Source organism: Phalacrocorax aristotelis, chromosome Z (assembly GCF_949628215.1).
Source record: "Phalacrocorax aristotelis chromosome Z, bGulAri2.1, whole genome shotgun sequence".
NCBI lineage: Eukaryota > Metazoa > Chordata > Aves > Suliformes > Phalacrocoracidae > Phalacrocorax > Phalacrocorax aristotelis.
In genome coordinates, this window is record NC_134311.1 from 78,200,614 (window position 1) to 78,213,104 (window position 12,491).

Consider the following 12,491-nt stretch of genomic DNA (forward strand, 5'->3'; position numbering starts at 1 on the left):
ATCCTCCTGCTCCTCATCTTTGAAGAGGTGTCCATTCAAACTAGATATACATAATATATTCCTCTGTTCTCAGATTTCCTGACTGATAGGTGATTCTTCCCCTGTGAAATACAGCAGAATGAGTGGTTTCCAAGAAGCAGGTACTCTCTTCTGCTTCAGGGCTGCCCAGCACCCCTCAGGTTACTGCTGAAGAGAGACAGTGGAAGTAATCTTTTTTTTTTTTAAGGAAAAAAGGTAGACATTGTCTCTTTATTGAATTGTTATTTGTTTTTTTAAACATAAAATTTTTTATTTTCTGTAAAACAAATAATAATTTTGGATGTTTTGTGTTTTCCATGCAAGTATTATTTAATATGTCACAACACAGTGTCACTACTTGTGGTGAAGAACCTTCTTAGCAGTTCTTGGCAGAAAGGACAAAACCTGTGACGTTTGTTATGAGTATTTAGAAAGGACTTGTTTGACAGACTGATGAACTGGATGGCATTAGGAACTTAAACTGAAAACCAGCACAGCTGTATATGGAACTTCTGAGAAACAGATTTTTTTTCTTCCAAGTATTCGTAATAATGTTAGAGCAGATGTGTGAAGCAGTGCAACCAGAAACCAATGGGTTTGTTAGGTTTTTTCCACTGACTGGCTTCAGCTGTTTTTTTTTTTTTTAAATTTCCTTGGTGTGTGATGTTTCTGTCCAGCCTGTAGGCTTTGTTTGCCACAGTATCATTGAGTTTGATTTATTGACAATAGATTGTGTTTCTTTATTTCAAAGAGGTTTAGCCACAGTCTGACTTAGTATTATTGTAAAACAAGAGCTGCAAAGCCTAATTACATCAAGTGTTCTTGACTAAATACTCAGGCTTTGTTCACATTTGTGTGATAACACCATCGTTAGAACTATTGATACTGGATAAATCCAGTGGTTGTCCTGTATAAAGTGAAAGTTGGATAACTTAATCTGGTAAGATTTTTCCAATCTTGGTGTTTTGGTCTTTTTTTTTTTTGTTAGCTTGGGAGATTCCTTTTCCAGCTGACTTCTGCATTGTGACAGCTGTAAAACATTGGCTGTATTTGCATTTTCCCCACCTGTAGGTCATTTGGATCCAGGCTTCCTTGTAAGTGACAAAACCTGTTCCGGTAATGCCCAGATCAATGAAGAAATTAATATTGCCTCTTCTGATAGTGAAGTAGAGATTGTTGGAGTTCAGGAACATGCCAGGTATGAATTCTTTTTTCTTGCTTTAATATTTCTTTCATTTCATTAGAATATTGCCAAAATTAATACAGAAAAAAACCGCTGACTTCCACTTCTGTGCTTGTCCATCTGTGACTGATGCCCAAAAGGTAGTGAACGTTGCACTTGTTTGTTCTGTTCTGCTGGTCATGGTGATGTTGGAATGTGTTTGTCTTCAGAGTGTTACCAACTTGATAAGTATTCAGCTTAAGCTTGTGATTCAATATTAAACATCAGCAGACAAAATATATGTAGTATTAAAATACCAAATTTATATACATCAGGAATTCAGATTTTAAGGGTAGAGTGTGAATATGCAAATACATAAACAAAAATATTTATGTGGGTTCTTGTTTCCTTTCAAAATATTAACTTTAGGCATTTAATCAGCTTCCAGTTTATTTCATTAATCAGGAGTCATAAAAATACTATCAACATTTCAATGGCTAATGTCATAAGATAGCCCCTTTAGATTAAAAATTGGATCATGATAAATCTGTTTTCTTTCAAGATACAAGAAAGATCAAATACCCAAAGTAGATGAGGGTAAGAAAGCCAGAGGTTTCTCTCATGCTCAGATAGAAACCTGTCCAGCTGTGCTTCAGCTGTTGTTCTTGATAGGCATTTTTTGATGTTACTCTTCATCTTGCCCCTGTGTTCGGCCCCGGTGAGGCCCCACCTCGAATGCTGGGCTCAGGTTTGGGCCTTGAGGTGCTGGAGCGTGTCCAGAGAAGGGCAGCGGGGCTGGGGCAGGGTCTGGAGCACAAGTGTGCTGGGGGGCGGCTGAGGGGGCTGGGGGGGTTTAGCCTGGAGAAGAGGGGGCTGAGGGGAGCCCTTCTCGCTCTCTGCAGCTGCCTGAGAGGGGCTGGAGTGAGGGGGGGGCTGGTCTCTGCTCCCAAGTCACCAGGGACAGGACGAGAGGGAACGGCCTCAAGCTGCGTCAGGGGAGGTTTAGGTTGGAGATGAGGGGAAATGCCTTCCCTGCCAGAGGGGTCAGGCCCTGGCACAGGCTGCCCAGAGAGGTGGGGGAGTCACCGTCCCTGGGGGGGTTCAAAGGACGTGCAGCCGTGGCCCTTGGGGCCATGGTTTAGGAGGCCTGGGGGTGTTGGGCTGGCGGTTGGACTTGATGATCCTAGAGGTTTTTTCAACCTTAACTGCATGATCCTGTGATCTTTAGTCTATGGTCTTTCCTTGGCTTAAGGTATTATGAAGCAGTTGAACAAGACTGGCATTTTCATATAGTATGGACGGTTAATCTGGTGGAATAAAAGCAAGTTAAAACAGTATACACACAGTCTCTTTCTAAAACTAGTCTGCTGCCTAGTAGATGCTCAGAGATGGAAAAGGGACAATGAACAGAGCTGTTCCTCATTGTCCCTTCACTGTGTCTTTGCTGAGGAGAGGAAGAAGGAAAGTGCGCAGGACCTGATCTCTTAGACAGGAAACTGTACAGCCAAGAGCATTTATACCCAAGCTGTTCAAGAATCTGCAAAGCTGTTGTAGTGAGGGAAGAGGCACTAGAGAAGGCAGCAGCGAAGGTGCCATTCTGTGTTTCCTCCATAAAAAAAACCTCTCAGAGGGGGAGGTATAATTGCGAATTGTTCCGTGAGGTCGTACCCAAGGTAAAGTAACAGCTTCAATACAAAACCCGAATACCAGATAAAACCCAAGGCTTTATTTGTTTTAATAACAACTCTCCCAGGCAAAACATCGCTAATCACTGCAGAGCACAGCAGACTACAAGATCTAACAACAATCTTTAACAGACACAGCAAATACAAGGGCATGGTGCAGATTGGATAAACCGACATTGAGAACAGATGAGTCAGTGCTGTGACCATCAACTGTTGTTATCTCAAACCTTCGTGCTCCACGTTGGTCACCAGAAAGGACTGTGCTGTGGTTTAGCCCCAGACAGCAACTAAACACCACGCAGCTGCTCGCTCACTGCCCCCACCCCTGTGGGATGGGGAGAGAATTTGAAGAGCAAAAGCAAGTAAACCTGTGGGTTGAAATAAGAACAGTTTAATAATTAATATAAAATAGTAATATTGGGAATAATACTATAAGAAAAAGGAAAGTAACTAGAGAGAGAGAAGCAAAACCCAGAGGGGGGGAGGGGGCAAACAAACGAGTGATGCAGCCACTTTCCACCCGCTGACCAATGCTGCCAGTCCCCAAGCCGGGATTGCTGCTTACCCCAGCCCCAGCTAACACACTGGGCATGACATCACATGATACAGAATATCCCTTTGGCCAGTTTGGATCAGCTGCCTTAGCTGTGCCCCCTCCCCTCCCGGCTTCTTGTGCCCCCGGCAGAGCGTGGGAAGCTGTGAAAGTCCCTGACTAGTACAGGCACTGCCCAGCAACAACTAACCATCGGTGTGTTATCAACATTATTCTCACACTAAATCCAAAGCACAGCACTGTGCCAGCTGCAGTGGAGAAAATTAACTCTATCCCAGCCAAAACCCTGACAGGCAGGTATGTTGGAAGTTGTGTAAGGTTGCTGCCCAGTTGTGTAGGGATGGGGTCAGGAAGGCCAAGGTGCAGCTGGAGCTGAACTTGGCAAAGGGATGCGAAGAATAATAAGGGCCTCTACAGGTATGTCAGTAAGAAAAGGATGGCCAAAAATATGTACCCTCCTGATGAGCAAGATGGCATATTGGTACCAACAGATGAGGAGAAGACTGAAGTACTCAACTTTTTTGCTTCAGTCTCTACCGGCAGCCTCTCTTCCCCCATGCCTCTCAAGTGGACGGACCACAAGATATCCCAGTTTCCATGAGTGCTTCATGCCTGCCCATAGGTGTGTAGGAGGAAGATGCTCCTCCCCAGATGGTACTTGGGGAGATATTGCCAGCAGGGTGAGGGAGGGGGTCCTGCCCCCCTGCCCCGCTCTGTGAGACCCCCCTGCAGCGCCGCCTCCAGCTCGGGGCTCCTCAGCACGGGACAGACACGGGGCTGTTGGAGCGGGGCCAGAGGGGGCACAGAAATGCTCCGAGGGCTGGAGCCCCCCTGCTGTGAGGAGAGGCTGGGAGAGCTGGGGTTGTTCAGCCTGGGGAAGGGAAGGCTGCGGGGGGACCTTATGGCGGCCTTTCAGTGCTTAAAGGGGGGCTGTAGGAGGGATGGGGGTGACCTCTTTAGCAAGGCCTGCTGTGACAGGACAAGGGGTGATGGTTTTAAAGTAAAGCAGGGGAGATCTAGACTGGATATAAGGAAAACGTTTCTTTACAGTGAGGGTGGTGAAACCCTGTCCCAGGTTGCCCCGAGAGGTGGTCGATGCCCCATCCCTGGACACACTCAAGGCCAGGCTGGACGGGGCTCTGAGCAACCTGATCGAGTTGAAGGTGTCCCTGCCCATGGCAGGGGGGTTGGACTAGGCGATCTTTAAAGGCCCTTCCAACCCAAACCATTCTATGATTTGACCAGTGCAGAAAACCTGGGTTCCTGAAATAATAGTACATGTGCCTTCACAAAGGCACTTGTTTAAGATTTACAGCTGGGAATGGAGTGATCATCTTAAAGGCTCCAGTAAATTCTTGTCATCACTTCATCATATAAAAAAATCAGTCTGTCTTTCATTTTGTTTTTTTTTTCTAATTAATATTAGCTTGTACTTGAATTGTCACACATCCTTTATTAATATAAGTAAAAATACTGTAAGTAGATACGTACTTCACTTCAGCAAAGCACTTGAGTGTGTGCTTATCTTTAAATACATGATTTAGTCTCATTGACTGTAATCACTGAAAGCGCCTATGTTTTGCTGAAGTGGGGCTGTGCTGTTATCAGTGGGCATTTCCCAGCACGTTTGTAATTTTTAGTTAAGAAATTATGAAGACTAAAGAAAAATCAAGTGTAATGGTGGTTATAATGTAATTACAAGATCTCTCTTGTAGTGATTGTAACGGAAGTATCATTGTGGCCTTACTTTAACATGTGTGATTTCATATAGAGAGATATCTTTTTGCTTAGTCTCATCAAGCCTCACTTAAATTTTTTCTCTTCTTAGAAGTCCAGTGGGTAAAACTGCTGGCAGGAAACTGTGCGTCTGAATAACGCATGGTATGACACATGATGGGAGCAACTTCTTCAAGATCCCTGGGATCAGTGCACATATGTTGCAAGGAATATCACTTTACACCCACCAGCAGAATTCAATTCTTAAAAATAGCTTAATTCCTACCACCATCCCCAAGTTTAAATTTAAGTTTAGTCTCAGCTTTGTTTACTTAAATAAGATGTCATGGACTCTACAAACGGAAAATCCACGAGCACATTTTGGAGAGGGGCATGTTAACAAGATGCCTGAGTGATAAAACACTGCAGCTAAGAATCTGGTGCCTGAATTCAATAGTAGCTTTCATCCTTTGTGTTTTTTGCCTTGCTACAGGTGTGTGCATCCCAGGGGAGGTGTGATTCAGAGTGTGTCTTCCTGGAAGCATGGCTCAGGCTCACAGTATATTAACACTCAGCAAACACAATCATGGACAGCTGTGACTCCCCAGCAGAATTGGTCTTCGCCTCCGGAAGTAGTAGACCTCACCTTGGATGAGGATACCAGACGCAAATATCTACTGTAACACAGTGTCACTGTGCTTGTGTCCCCACCCCTCCTCCCCTTTGTGGCACAGAAGTTCATTGTTAAAGCTTCAGCTTCAGAAGCCCTGTTCATGGCATTATGAAATTCAAAATCATGAAGTTTTTCGTTTCCGTAAGAATGTAGTATAATTTCAATATCACTTAAAACGTTTTTGCTTTCTCGAAGGAGGATTCCTCCCAGAATTAAAAGCCAATAGCTCCAAATGTAAAACACATCTACACTTACTAACTTGTGTGTTTGTGTTGATCTGACGAAATAACTGTGTGCAAACTTATGTCCTCCCACCCTTCCCCACCTCCAACTTCAGAACACTTTGAGTTTATCAGTATATTGAGGTTTTTTAGTAGAAGTTAGTGTTTTGCTGTGTGAGCATCAGTGATTTTGAGAAATGCTGTGTCCTCACTGGGACTGAGGGTATTCAACACTTAAGAAAACTGGGCCAAGAGTATTTATACCCAAGCTGAGTTGGTTATGCTACCAGCAGGAGGGACTGTCTGTAATACAAATGGCCCATAACATATGCACTGAACAGCTTCTAATTAAAGGATTTTTATTTTCAATATAATTTATAGTTTATACTCTCTTCAGTGCAGAGACTTCTGTCTACTTGACTACTGTGTTTCACTGATGATTTCCCACAGCTTCTTAGGGTTTAAAATAGTAATAGTAGTGACTTACCAGCAGCTGGTTATTGCAAAAGCACAACAAAAAGAAAAGTAGTTAAAAGGCCCAGCATCCCTCTCCTTTTCAAATATAGCTGAACTTTTTTACTTACATCTGAGTCTTGCCTGGAGTAGGAGAAGGAGAGAACAGAACATTCTGCTCACTCATAGTCCTCATTCCTACTGTTGCTTATTTGCTTTGTTGACCATCTCAAAAAAACAAAACAAAACAAAACAAAACAAAAAACCAAGTTGCAAAGCCCCAGTCCGGCAAAGTGCCGTAGGAGATGCGTAGAGTTCAGCGTTGGACAGTTTGCTGAAACTCGTGGAGCCATTCAAGTGCTTAAAACTCTGCCCTTAAAAGATGTTGCAGGGTCTGGGCTTAAGGCTGTGGGGGTTTTTTCCCCCGCTTAAACTAGATCTGCACCATTTTCCTGGCTTTAGATCATGTCTCTTATCCTAGTTTTGGAATTGTTTTTTTAAGGTATGATCCAGGAAACACTTTCTACCAGAATATTTACTGAAATCAGTGGAACTACTTACTTTAGCAGGCTGTAGTTTCTATAGTATATATGGAAATTCCTACCCCTCACCTGTCATTTTGAGCCTTTCTCAAGGCAAAAAACCAAAGATTAGACTTTAACAAGATGATAATCACTTTAAATGTCTATTGTGCAATTAAAATGTTCCTTTGTGCTCACGATGTTTCTAGCGGGAATTTTGTACAGGTCTGTCATCAGATTTTTTGCCATTTAAGGCTGAATGGGGGTAGTCAGGACATGGGAAGTTCTGTTTTCTTTTTGTGTTAGTTGATTTCTAAATTTATTTGGCTTCTAATAATTTTATCTGTAGGTGAAAAAAGAATAAATAAAATTGTCTATGTCACATAAGAAAGCAAAAAAAAAAAAAACCAGCACTGGTGGTATAGTTAGTAGCAAACAGCTTTTTCTTTAATATGCAGAACGGTTGTGACTGCATTTTAAAGAACAGCTAGGTAAGGGACTGATATTCCGGTTTAAAGCTTTCTAAAACATTGAACCTAAGTGTATTGCATGGCTGGAAAAAATATATGTGGTGCTTCTAGTGACCGATTTCTTTCTCTGGGGGTGGGAGGGAGGGAGCGGTGCGTGGATGGAGCCCGTTCGCATTGCAGTAGGGCCAAGCCCTGTGCTGCTGGGGCACTGGGTCAGTAGTGACTGTTGATCTTTTCTCCTCTTGTATTAATCACACAACTCAGTCATCGTTTAGTGGGCTAGCACACATGCTGTAAAGGTAACTTTGGAACAATGACTCAGTGTGGCTGCTTTTTCCTGTTTCACAAAGTCTTTAAAAGATCAATTTTGAAGAAAGCTGCAGGGACTCATTTGTAGTCCTTCCATGAAAAATGCAAACTAAATCTCTTGTTTTTCAGTTTGTATATGATGTGACTTCCATGTATATATAAAAACAACTGCGTCCTAACCAAACTTCCTCCAACTGTGCACTGTGTTTGTTTAAACAGTTCATGTATTGTAGTCTGATGCAGGTTTTCTATTATTTAAAACACTACATATTTTCTCTTATTCCTCACAAATTTGAGGGGGTAGTGATCTGAAAACCGCAGTCACTGGATACGTAAGAAGTGTTTTGTTTTTGTTGCTTTTTTTGTGGGTTTTTTTTTTTTTTGTGTAGAGAGAGCAAAAGGTGCCTGGATGGTTTTGCTTTTCTCAGCAGGAAGGATAAATGCTAGCCGTTGTATGGCTCAGAACCAATGCACTTGGGGCCTGACCCAGAACCCACTGGAGCTGATGTGGGACTTTCCATTGACTTAAGTGTGCATTGGCTCAAGCCCTTCACAGTTTAGCACTTCCTGAATTGCTGGAGTGTGAACTTGGAATCTTCTGTAGTGAAGACAAATCATTGCTAAGAATATAAATGTTTAAAACGTGATACTTTAGTTAAAAATTTTGATTCTTTTTGACACTCATTATTTAGTTCTAATTTTCCATCTAGTATTTAATGGTCTTTGGAGAAAAATAATAATAAAACAGAGTGTTATATATAAATATATATATTTTTGGTGCAAGATGAGACCTTCTGTTTTTTGAAACAAGTCTGTAGCATAAAGGTTAAACTATTTTAAGACAAAATAAAATAGAGTGTATTATTTAAACAACATCAGCCTGTTTGGGATCTTTTTTCCCTCCGCTTTCATTCAATATGCTGCTGTTTGTCACATCTCCAAAGGAAGGCCTTAAGCTCCGGGAATGGGTTACACCTGCCCAATTTTAGCACTGTTCCCTGCTGTAATGCATTTAATTTTGAATATCCAGAATGTAAATGTGATTTCCTGACTGCAAAAGCTTGCATTTATCTCCCAGACCAGGACAGGACCAGCACTTCTCCCTGTAGCACTGGTGGGGGTACCAGGGGATGCGCAGGTAGCAGTGATGAGTGCCGCTGCCCATCACGCTCCGCAGAATCCCTTCTAGGGGTGCAGTTTCTGTGCAGCCTCCATCTTCCCACATACCACAGCCCTTCAGGTGCCTGAGCAACCTTCATACCGGTATTTCTCGGACTGCATCCGCGTGTCCCATCCTCACGGCTGTCTTCTGCTGGTCAGTGAGGCCATTTGACCAAGATCGTTGCGCTCAGATTTATCTCACGCAGCCAGGCAGTGTCAACAAGCTCAGATCTACTGCCATTTGAAATGGATGTGTAGACCAGCTATAAAGCTCTTAGCAGGTCCTCGCAGGCCATGAGAGGTGGTGCCAGGCTGAACAGCATTTGAAGAACCGCTAAATTATCCTGGGGAATTTACAGCTGCAAGTAAAGAGAAGGATGGTAAGTATAACTGTGCTCTGCTAAACTGTTCTGCTGCCTGCCAGTTTGCTCATAGCCAATATGGAAATAGGAATAATAATAATAAAATCCATTACATTTCCAGCTAAATAATTACATTTCCAGTTTGCTTTAGTTCTGATGTTTTTGTCACATGAGAAGGCTCTCAGTGGTGCAAATAAGGAAAGCTGTTTTTCCATGTATTTTAAATGTCAAAGTTGATTACTAGTGAAGTGAGTTGGCTTTTCAGCCCCACTGAGTTCTTGGCTTTTGTGAAGCTCTAAAATACAAATTCTGGGCCTGGTGGTGGTTGCGGAGGTGGACACCAGACTCAGATTTTCATTTCATGTGTGTCACCAGCTGAGGGAGAGCAGTGTTGTGGAGACTGGTGCAGATGTGGAAAGATGAGAGCTGCTGTAACTCCTGAATCTTTTTATCTCCATCACCAAGAGATACCCAGAGTCTTTGGACTTCAGGATACACCGGATAGAAAGCTTAGAATTTCTCCTGCAGCACTCAGCACATGGCTCATGGCTCGGGCTGCTTTGCCTTGTGGGATCTGTCACTTCTGAGGCAGTATAAGAACTGGCAAAAGCTACCCACACAGGTTAGATTTTGTCTTGCTTTTCCCTGTGAAGTGGTTGCAATGTGGATTACTTTTTTTGGCTGAAAATTTACTTTGTCTGCCTTAAAATGGGGACTGAAAATGTTTTACTGAGTGGATTAGTTCCCCAGTTCCCTCGGGAATCTCTAGATGGTGTCCTTTGCTGAGTCCATCCCCTCCATTTGCTGAAATACTGCTTGGTTTTCCCTCTCCTTTTTAGGGTTGTCATCTGTGAATGCCAGCTGCTGCGGCTTTTTCTCCAGAGCATCACAGGGATGCCGTTTCCCTTCTGTCTGCAAGGGAAAGGAGCAGCACGCCTGAAACAATACAAACTTGCGACGGACAAACCCTGCATTTACTTTCGTCTTTGGTGCAAATAAGGTGAACGCCCTCCCTTTATCGAAACTAAACAGCAGCTGAGGGGTCCAACCCCCCAGGTCTATATCTCAATACCAGGGAGTTTATGAAAGTATAAATGTATTCCTGAGAGTCCTTATGACTACTGATTCATAAATGGCCCTTGGAAGTTTTTTCCTGGAGCTGGTTAGTCACCCAGATTTGTGACTTGGTTTAAAATCAGAATTGAGTGCCACTACTGGGAAGGAAGGATCTTTCAGACGGTAAATACTGGGGCAAAGCGGGAAAGTGGACAGCGGAAACCTGTCTGAAAGTTTTAATTTCGGATAATTTGCTGCATTGATTAGCTGCATTGGCAGATTTGGGTGAATCCAGGGCAACCATGTCAGAGCTGGAAAAAGAAACAAATAAAAGCCCCCTGTCAAATTCACTTTCCATTACTGCAGGTGATGCAAACTGAAAGCAAAACTCCTGGAGTCCAACCGGTGCTTTCCCCAGGAGGTTTCCTACATGTTCCTCTGACAAAATGCCGTCTGGTACAGCTGAGGATCACATTTGCTTTGTCCATGGCTTCAAAGCATCTTGATTGGCCCATGACCAAGGATGCCCAAATCTTTCCCGTTTCCTTTCTGCCAGGTGCTTGTGTGCCTACCTTAAACTTGATGTGATTGAACTCCAATGTCACGTCCATCACTCCAGCTCATCCAACCTCATCCATGTCTTCCAGTATTGACAGTGCTGCTGTACAGCTCTGTGATCAGCAGGTTTTATCAGAAATCTCCAACACTATATGCCAAAGTCACTCAAAAATAGTGACTTTCCATTGCTTCCTTGGAAATGCATCTTTTCTAATATTATCACCAGCAGATCATTGAATCATAGGATCATTTAGGTTGGAAAGATCAAGTCCAACCGATTCAATTGTCTGCATCCCAAAATACTCTTGATTTTCCCCATCATTACAACTACAGCCCTCTGGATGCCCCAGTGCTTGGCAGCATAGACGCCCAGGGGAAGCTACTGTTTTGAAGCAGGGCAGATTCAAATCTCCCCCCTGGGGTTGTAGATACATAGATGTTTATCTGTGGTATTACGAGCCAGCAGTGATCCTGTAAACCCAAAGACGAGCCAGAGGTGGTTAGGCTGGAGTGATGATTTTAAGATCCCAGTGGGAAGTGTGTCACTTCTGCTACATGTTTTCACTCAAAGCTCATCTTACCTGGCACAGGATGTGACAAAGATTCATGAAAGGTGGTGGTTCAGCCCCAGTCGGCAACTAAACACCAGGCTGCCGCTCGCTCACTGCCCCCACCCCTGTGCGATGGGGGAGAGAATCGGAAGGGCAAAAGCAAGAAAAACCTGTGGGTTGAGATAAGAACAGTTTAATAATTAAAATGAAATAGTAATTATTATAACAATTATTATGATTATGATAACCACAACAATAACAATAATATAAAAAGGAAAAGAGGGAAAAGAAAAAAAGAAAAAGAAAACTGTGATGCTGGTCTGTACAGGTGGGGAGTAGGACATATCCTCTTCAAGCTGCTGAACCTTTCAGGACAGTTTCTCCACAGCTGAGACAAAGGAGGAGGAGATATTTGCTTCATAACCCCAGAGTTAATCAATCACATCCACTACTGTTGGTGCCTTGTCATCTCTCCGAGACATCACTGCCAATGAGTTTGCATGCGAAGATGGTGCGCTCCGTACAAGCCTCTTCCACATGGGTCATGTGCACTCGGCTTCATCTGGATCCTTGGATGACCGTTGATCGCCCAGGTCACTACAAATCACTTCAAGCGTGGCTAATTCCCTCAGGTACTGGATACCTTTCTCCATGGTCATCCATTTTCCTAGGCTATCTCTTCAAAGAATAGATACCATTCTCTCACACTGGACAGGAGTCGCCTCCAGAGGCTGAGGACTTGTGTCCCTTTTCCAATCAGTTTTTCAATACCCCCTTCTCTAGACAGGGATCCCAGTGGTTTGGCTTCCTTCCCCTCTAATTGCATCCTACTGGCCCCATTATCCCAGCATCGGAGCAGCCAGGTGACAATGTGCTCACCTGAAGGACGGCTGAAATCTTTTCGCATATCTCACAACTCGCTCAAGGACAGGGATTGGGTAGTTTCCGTTTCTTGTACGAGTTCTTGCTTTTCCTCCTCCTCTCCTCATGATGGCCCTGCTCTTCCATCATCTCTTTCTAAC

The 12,491-nt window shown here is 43.4% G+C and overlaps 1 protein-coding gene across 1 annotated transcript in view; it reads left to right on the forward strand.

The window, feature by feature from the left end:
* ARK2N (arkadia (RNF111) N-terminal like PKA signaling regulator 2N) overlaps nt 1-7,395 on the forward strand; it is a 44,199-nt gene extending 36,804 nt beyond the window's left edge. The window contains exons 4-5 of the mRNA XM_075078286.1: nt 1,090-1,216; nt 5,628-7,395. Coding sequence (XP_074934387.1) covers nt 1,090-1,216; nt 5,628-5,817 — 317 coding nt within the window. The 3' untranslated portion in view covers nt 5,818-7,395. The remainder of the gene's footprint in view (nt 1-1,089; nt 1,217-5,627) is intronic.
* Nucleotides 7,396-12,491: the final 5,096 nt, after the last annotated feature.